The sequence below is a fragment of the Enoplosus armatus genome, chromosome 23, assembly GCF_043641665.1.
Source record: "Enoplosus armatus isolate fEnoArm2 chromosome 23, fEnoArm2.hap1, whole genome shotgun sequence".
NCBI lineage: Eukaryota > Metazoa > Chordata > Actinopteri > Centrarchiformes > Enoplosidae > Enoplosus > Enoplosus armatus.
This window is the reverse complement of record NC_092202.1, coordinates 10,866,158-10,875,040: the sequence shown is the minus strand read 5'-3', so window position 1 is coordinate 10,875,040 and position 8,883 is coordinate 10,866,158. Positions and strand designations below refer to the sequence as shown.

Here is an 8,883-nt window from a genome sequence, read left to right as displayed (position 1 = left end):
GCGCTTTAACCATTCCCAAGGGTCAAACTGGCTGCTTATTTCATGTTTTCTTGAGGGATTTGTCTTGGCACATACACCTACTACAGTCTTTATCCAGTAACTTCCCTCTACATGATAGAAGCTTATTTGGACTGTGCAGAGCTGTACAGTCTCAATGAGGTCTATTATAAAAGGTCTATAGAAAAGATGCGCCATTTAAAAATGAATGACTCAACACAGAACATACACTGGGCCTCTGTTAACAATGACTCAATGGCACTGAATTCATGGAATGCTTCTTACTCTGCTCATCATAAAGAATTTTACGCATCACATTTCTGCACCAAAGTCATGATTTGGCACTGATTTCCAATCAAGCAGTTACATTAATGCAAGGGGCCATTGTCCTGAAGGTGATTTCACCCAGGCAACAACCTACTTCCAGCAGCTCCACATAACAGGCTGAAAGTGAGACAACGCCCACTTGTCAGATGCCAGAGAAATCCATGTTTGAAGCCAGCAGTGCATTAGTTATGGAGGAGTTGTCAGCTCCAAACCTTCCAGAGGCAGCGACCTATGAAGGTCACACACCAGCCAGATAAACACTGTAGTGACACTTAAATAACACTCCATCCACACTGCTGCGAATAGCATAGCAACATCTCAAAATATCCATATTTTATTTAGGAATACGCTGCTGTTCAACATGTGCATCATGTGTCTGTTCGGGCTATTTTGTTTCATTTTACCGCAGCCGTAATGGTTTATTTAAGGACTTCCTCCACTTGTTACTTAGTTACTAAAAAAATGTGTCTTACTTAAGTTTAATATAATATGATTGGCCCAAGAGGTGCTCAACATCATATGTAAAGCGAGCCACCAAAATGGCAAAATAAGACACCCACTTGGGAAGGCACTGCCTGTTCTTTACACTGTGTTACGCTCAGGACCTTGAGGTATCTATGACCCCATGCAGCAATTAATTTTAAATCGCGTGCTCACAAACATTTTAAAGCTGTATTTAGATGATGGGTGGCCAGACTCAACAGTTCATAAAACATGATTTAATGTGCTCAGGGCAAGACGCTGTGAATGACCAGCCGAATAGAATCTGCTGTACATTTGAATGCAATCGAGTCATGTGGCCTACTAACCAAATCCTATGTAAAACCAGTTCATAGTTGTTGCAGACACCTTGCCAAGGTGTTGATTCTGTGCTCATCTGTGCTCATTTTCAGACTGGTTTCTGTGTTATTGTACTGGACTGTATTATATTGGAAGGTGTTTATATTTTTCATATATGTAAATAAGTCCAATTTAAGGATAGCCTCTGCCTCAAAATGTCATAGAACTGAGTAAACAGACAAACTGTATTCATCGCAACAATAACTGAACATTATTGTTATATTGCATTACATTAAACAGGTTATTTTTATGGTTATTCGTGTGCTTGGCTAGGAGAGTAACGTTATGCTAGTGGTACGAACATTTCATGTCAGAAATGTGTTGCCAAACGACACGGACCAAGGCTCACCTGACTTTACAAGAGACTCATTTTGTATAAGAAACAAATTTTTTTGTATCCCCCAACTTTGTGCTAAATGCTAAGCTAGCTGCTAGCTGCCCTGTGAGGCTGTATTTAGGCACAGTGGTGCTTTAACCTGAATGCTAACGTAAGCATGCTAACCTGCTCACAATGACAATGCAAAGTTGCTGATATTTAGTAAGTGTATTTACCATGTTCACAATCTTAGTTTAGTGGGTAAGCATGCTAACATTTAGATATCCAAACTCAAATAAAATTCTAAATTGTGTGCTGGATTAAATTCATTACTTGATGACTACAGTGAAACACTATGGCCGCCGTCCCTCAGCCTGTCACACTGCCCTCAGTGCAGAGGTGTTTAGAAGTGGTACTCGGCAACGCAAAGTAGATTATAAATTCCACTCACCAACATTGCATGTTGCCAGCTCCAATGGCAGCGAGAGGCGAGGGTCTGAAAGACTTGAATTTCAATACCCAGAAATCATGTGTTATAACTTCATTGAAGAGCAAACAGCAAGCTCGTGTTTACCAACCTGACCACTTGTTGAACCTTCTCTGGATGGACACCTCACTCCCTGCTGTTTAGGACATGCCAGACATAAAATGACATTTGGGCAAATTAAGGAAGTCTGTGATCTTTCAGATAAACCCACCTGATTTAGGTTATTACACAGCCTTTTGTATGGCTCCTCCATCAGGTAAAATCGTACATTTCTGGCCTCCTTTTTTGTTTGCTGGCATGAAATGAGCATTACAGTCTCACAGGGCAGCTGGTATCGCAAAAGACTGTCCAAACTCAGTCCCTATTTGCTACCTGGTGCCAGATGGGAATAGTGAATGAGTAAACAAGGATCTATTTCTATATCTATTTATATGCACTGTGCTTTTTACTATAGATATACTATAGTAGATACACAAACACAGCCAAGTCTGGTAAGACTGGTTGGGAATATCCTGTAAATTGTAAGAAAAGATGATGATGAAGCAAAAAAAAGAAGAAGATGTGTTTACATAGATTATATACAAACACTCAGGAGACAGATAAACATATCTGGATCGTCAAATAACCCCACTCCCAGTGTGACATGCATGCACCCTTATCCACGTTCATCAGATTTCTATCTTCCCAGAAAGAGGTTGTTCTGTGGGTCAGGAGGAAACATGGAATCCAGCCCAGCTCAGAGTTGGGAACAAACAGGCCTATCCAGTGACTCGGACACCCCGTGGGGACAGAGGGGTGAATCAAAGCTGATAAACATGTGTAGGCTGTCGTGTAGGCTACAGCGGGTGCTGTGTAGGCAAGCGGGCATGCGCGATCAGTCTGATCAGTGTGATTGACTCTGCAGCTGTGGCAGGGAAGGGCCCATTTCACAACATACTCCCACACAGTGCAGGTTGAGATGAATCATGTTGACACTGAGACTCTCAAGTACCACCAATGGATTCATGAGCTTCAGTGAATGAGCTGCCAAGCCAGTACAGTGCAGCTCAGATTCTTTTGGTTGCAGGAGCGTGAAAAGGCCCTCAGTACTTTTCCATGAGGCAGGAGGCTAGATGAATTATGCTGGCGTGTCCCTCGGGAGGAGCATTTGCTGCCTCTGCCTTTCTTTGGACATACGGCATAAACCAAGGATGTGATATACTGTAAATGACACATTTCATAATGGACTCATTAAGCCTTAGTAGGCTGGTAACATTCAACAACTGACAGACAGCTTAGCGTAGGTGTCAATGAATCTACACCAATGTTTCTCATTAGGCTGCTGATATGTATAAATTGGAAGACCGGGTTAAACACTCAGGTACTGGTTTTTTAACAGAATAGTTTGACATTTGGGAAAAGATGCCTATTTTCTTTCTTGCCAAGCGTTTGATGAGAAGACTGACACCACGCTCATGTTTCTCAGTACAATATAAGGGTACAGCCAGCAGCTGGTTAGCTTAGCTTAGCATAAACTGAAAACAAGGGGAAACAGCTAGCCTGGCTCTGTCCAAATGTAATAAAATCCACCTACCATCACTTATAAGGCTCACTTATTGACACATTATATCTTGCTGTTTAATCCGTACAAAAACTGGGGGACTCTTTCTTGGCTGGGAGCGGTGACTTTCTAGAGCTGGTTGCCTCCCAGTGATGACAAGACTCCTGGAGGTCAGTGGCACCAGCCAAGAAATAGTTTGGCACATAATCATCTGTAAAACCACAACCTGTTGTTTTTACACTTAGTTTTTTGTGTGCATTAGGCTACCACCTAGCTGTTTCCCTCTGTTTCCAGTCTTTACACTAAGTTAAGATAAGCTAAACTAGCCTAGCTGTCTCCTGGCTCCAACTTCATATTTAAGGGCAGATAGGAGTGGTATCAATCTTCTCATCCAACCTTGGCAACAAAGCAAATTAATGTTTTTCCTAAAATGTCTATTATTAACTATTCCTTTAAGTGCAAAGTTACTTAATAAAAACTATTTTCCTCTGACAAATACACAATTCAACATTTGATTAAACTTAAAATAGGCTAAAGAATAATCATAAAGGAAACATGACAGAATTTAGATCCCTATGAGACACTAGATATTATAGGATTAAAATGATTCAGCATAAATGATGAACTATATATAGGAATGTTAAAGTTATGTGTTATGTGTGTGTATAGCAATATATTTAGCAGCCAATCTGCACAGACAGATGTTAAGTGTTTTATACTTTTATGAGCTCAACAATGCCAACTTGTACTGCTGACCCACATTTGCACAGCGGGGGGAAAGGGATCAGGCGTGTGACAGAGTAAATGGTCTCTGGTGCTTTGTCCCTTCACAATGACAGCGACACATCTTGCACAAGATCATGTGCTCCTGTCATTAACCTACTGTAACCACGTCACCCTGTTCACTTGTTTGTGCACGAATGACGCAACAGTGTAAATGGTAAAACTTTAACGCAATAAAGTTCACCATTAATGTCAATAGCCTTCTTACTTTAGCCTCAAACCATGTACTTGCAAGGATGAAAGGCTGAATTGGACAAAAAGGTCATGAGCGCAAAATGTCATTACGACAATGTCCCACACAAGTGTCACAATCTTCAGTTCATCGGAATCTCATTTGTGTAGCTCACAAACGGAGGCCCGCAAAATCACTATGGAGACGCCTCCATTAAAGGCAGTGAGAGAAATGTCACACAAACTCTGCAGGTTCGCACAACAAGCAGCTGAGCAGTGCATGTGCACAAACTGATACTAAAGTGCAATCTTGACCTGACCGTGTTTCTCGGCAGACTCAATAAAATAAAATGTAGGGACTCGCAAGATCAAATAATAGTGCCAAGAGCAGTGATTGGATCATTTTCCTAAGGCTCTATAGTTGGACATTTTTAAGTGATGAGTTGTTAGATGTTAGTTTCTATTTTCTATTATGCCAAATAAACATTATAATGCCTATAATGTTGTCCCACAGTGACTGCTGGAGGCTTTCATGAAGTGGAATTTTCTTTTGTCATACTAGCCCGGAGGACGCATAATAAACACATCACATTCTTGCAGAGATCTTGTTGTTCGTGTTCCGTTTTAAAAGCCTGCATTGTCCCACTGTTGCCTGCCCACTCCAGGCTCGCAGGCTTGAGTTCATGGCTCCAGAATATGCACAGTAATGCTCTGTGACAGCAAATTGCACTGAATCAAGCTACAAATGCAAAATGGGGTTTCAATTTATTATTGCCTGATAGACAAGACCTAGTTTCCTTAAACAGGAAGTTCAAATGGCATAAAAAAAAAAAAAAAAAAATTATAATAAAAAAAACTGTAGGGAATTCACCAAAAATCACAATTTACTAGCTGGACCTCCAGTAATTTCTTTGCACATCCCAGTTGACAAATTACATAAAAGCAAATAAGCTTTTATATTTGGGTGAACCATCCTTTTAATAATCTATAAAGGCTCTGCATTGAAAAGGCGTGTCTGTAGGAGGGGGTATAAAAATAAAAATGCAATAAAACATTTACACTAAACACACAAGCTGTGATCCAAGTGAAAAATTACATTTGACATTTAAGGCATCCACATTGCCGAAGTGTGAGAAGCCCACACCATGACAGCAGCATCGTCACAGGACATTCAGTCTTAAAAACATCCGCAGCCCTAAATACAGCATTACACAACTAGCGACACATATGGCCCCCAAAGACTACATTTCAGTCTCTATTCAAGCCTAGGTGTGTTTACTGTTGCTGAACACATTCAATGCATCTGGAAACACGCAGATGCATCAACAAAGTGGCTAGTGTCTTTAACAAAGTGTACCCACAGTATGTCCCTCTCAAAACATGTTGATGTGAACATGGTTTTACATTCATCTGCAAAATGTACAATTTAAAATTGTGTTTGAGCAACAAATGCTCCGATTAGAAAAAACAACAACCAAACACCCGCAATATTACAATTTTGCTGATAAAAAAAAATGCACTTTTAGAAACACTGAAGCCAAACCCAGAACTATCAGGCTCATTTACGCATAAGCTTTTAACGTTACAACCAAGTTCCGAACTGAATTGACTGGCTACTAATAGTTGAACTGACAAACTGCATTGTACAAAAACACTGTAGAAAATATGACACCACTGGAGTGTCATTTACATTTGGGCAGAAGTGCATTTACCCACAGGAAACTTGATATCCCACCCTGATCCCTCCCATAGTTCAGCACTCCTCTACCACGGTACCAGCCGAGGAGGAGTACAGTTTTTTCTTGACCAGCCGGAAACCTGGACTCAGTTTAAGTACGTGCCTTAAAGTCGGGGCAAAGCAGGTTCCCATAAAAAGGAAGTCCCGCAGGCTGGGCCAGGCGGTGCCATCCTGTTTGAACACAAGAGTGAGCTCAAACGTGGGCACCACAGTGGCATCGTACACGATGCGCTCCAGCCGCTTGCAGCCCTTGTCCAGCTCTAGGTGGACATAGAGGACACAGCCGCGCAGGCCACAAGGCTCGCAAGATGCCAGCCGCAGGACCTCGCGAGCTATCCTCCGCGTGAGCTTCTCTGGGACCAGCACAGAGGAGCAGTGCAGAGTTGTCTTCTTGGCCCGTGACAGGCAGTTCTCAAACATCTTGGCCAGCTGTTGACAGGTTCTGTCCTCAGTGACATCTGCAGTCCTCTGGGGCTCAGCCAGGCAGTGGTCCCAGAAATCCAGCTCTGGGAAAACAATGCAAGTTGAATAGTTACGGACCAATGCCAGCTTTTGGATTTAAATAAACATACTAACTGCAGGGCAATAAATGCCTATTCCAAGATGCCAACAGGCACAAATCACATTAAGGTCTTAAACTACAAATGAATAAAAGGGTTGAGAGATTTGATCTGCTTTTGTATCCCCTCTGGTTGCAGTGTGTGGATATGTGTCAACACATCACAGACTGCTAAACTGTCATAAACCTCAAGATAGGAATCAAACAAACCAGTCACAATGTAGGTTTTGCAATACAATAATTTAGCTTTGAACAGAAAAATCCGGCCAGATATGCCATTATAGGCAGGCTGCTGTTGTGCAGACAGGCTGAAGGGATGACTTCATCCTCTGTTGACTTCCCTCTCCCCGCTCCCCCCCCTCCCCTCCACTGCTGCAGCCATGCACCACGCAGGGATAAACAAGCACACAACTGGAAGTATCCAGCAACTAGCAGCTTATCTATACAGACAAAAAACACACACAGAAAAGGCCAGTGCGCTTACCTTTCTCAATGCAAGCCTGGTCATATCTTCGGTCAACCAATTCTGAAATGCAGTCGCTGCTTTTGGTCTTTAATGTGCTTGTGGCAACCATGGTGACGGTCTTGATCTCACCAGGAGTGGGCTGTTTTCCTGTGGTTTCAACAAAGCAGCCTGGAAAAAAACAAAAAAACGACGTAGCAGCGTCAGAGCAACAGTCGAAGCGGATTGTTTATAGCTCAATAAGAGGCAGGTGGCTCATTAAAGCAGCTAGCTCGGCATTTAAACGCTTCACACTGTCACAACGTAACGTTAGCCATTAACAAGACAACCCGTCACTCACCCGCCCCCCCAGCAAAACAGAAGTTTAGCTGTATTACTTTAGCGGTTCATTTCTAGCTCACAGCCATTCGGTGTGAATATTAAATGACTTACCTTAAATATTATTTAGTGCAAAATTATTATTATTTTTAGACGGTTTCTCATAAATAAATTCACACGCGCACGCCGACACACACACAGACACACAAACACACTGCAGCAGGCGAAACTTCTGAGGAATATTTATACATTCCTCCTGCTCAGCTGACACGAGGGTTTGACCAATCAGAGCACGCTTCGCGACGTAAAAACGCAGCGCTTCCCCCGATTGGCCGCGAAAAACCCTTTAAATTAAATAACTGACCAATGCTTAGGAGGAATATTTGTGTTGCTACATGGACGAGGCAGCATGCTGGCTGTAGCCTGTGAAGAGAAGTTTGTACTCCGTCACGACCTCTTGCTTTTTAGGTTTAAAAAAAAAGTCTGGACCAAAGTCATATAACAAATTCTACAATATTTACCCAACTACTTTCAGAACAGCAAAAGACTTGGCAGGTTTTAAATAAAAAAACACAGTGTAAACCAACTTCTTGTATGATTGTATCATATTGGTCATATCTCATGAAAATACTTATTGTCAAACACTGTACTGGTTTGGAAAGCATGGATATGGGGTTTCTTGGCTTGGCCTCAAGAGCATTTCTTTACAACCTTCACACACCAATCCAAGAGGGTCCAGCAAAATTACGCATTATTAGTGGTTGCCATATGAAAAAAGCTCAGAGAATAAAATCTATTCTGAGTGGCTTTCACCTCTGACAGGCGTGTGATTATGTGCAAAATAAGCAAAACCTTTTCCCAGATGGATGCCTAAAACAAATGAAAACAGACATCTGTGACCTAAGCCCAGCTTATCTGGGGGTCCTTTACATGAGGAAGGAGGAAGCTCCTGCTTGCAGGTTTACTGAGCCAAAATGTGTGTGTACATTTGGCAGGTAAAACACAGAGCACAGTTGTCCAGCTCATCAGCAGTTTAGCCCTCATCATACACCGTCTCAACAGAAATCTTTCTCCCAGTAACTGGATCTGGCCCTCTTACCCCCAGCAGCTCTGCTGGCTAAAGGAAATGGAATCCAGTGGAGGAGAGAAAGAGAGAGAGAGAGAGAGCTTTCCTCCAGTCACATGGGGAGAACTAGATATGCCTCAGAAAAAAAGTCACATGCTTTAGCTAGTGTTACTGCCTTTGTGGATGCAGGCATATGCTGTGCAAAGGGCTAGATAAGCAAGTCATGTGCAAAAGGCTTTAAAATGAAGAATTCAGGTTGTTTCATCAACACGGTGCGG

General features: G+C 42.2%; 1 protein-coding gene across 1 annotated transcript; it reads right to left on the bottom strand.

Annotated features, from left to right (window-relative positions):
• Window positions 1-6,214: 6,214 nt before the first annotated feature.
• On the bottom strand, window positions 6,215-7,747 carry LOC139306229 (DNA damage-inducible transcript 4-like protein). Its single transcript, XM_070930179.1, has 3 exons — window positions 7,654-7,747; window positions 7,243-7,392; window positions 6,215-6,705 (listed from the first exon to the last, which is right to left on the bottom strand). Exons 2-3 carry the CDS (start codon window positions 7,331-7,333, stop codon window positions 6,215-6,217), a joined length of 582 nt encoding a protein of 193 aa, XP_070786280.1. The 5' UTR covers window positions 7,334-7,392; window positions 7,654-7,747.
• Between the last annotated feature and the right edge of the window lie 1,136 nt (window positions 7,748-8,883).

Coding starts and splice junctions, on each gene's coding strand:
- LOC139306229 (XM_070930179.1), bottom strand. CDS start 7,333: ATGGTTGCCACAAGCACATTAAAGACCAAAAGCAGCGACTGCATTTCA. Junction 6,706..7,242: donor CCAGGCTTGCATTGAGAAAG/GTAAGCGCACTG, acceptor TTGTTTTCCCAG/AGCTGGATTTCTGGGACCAC.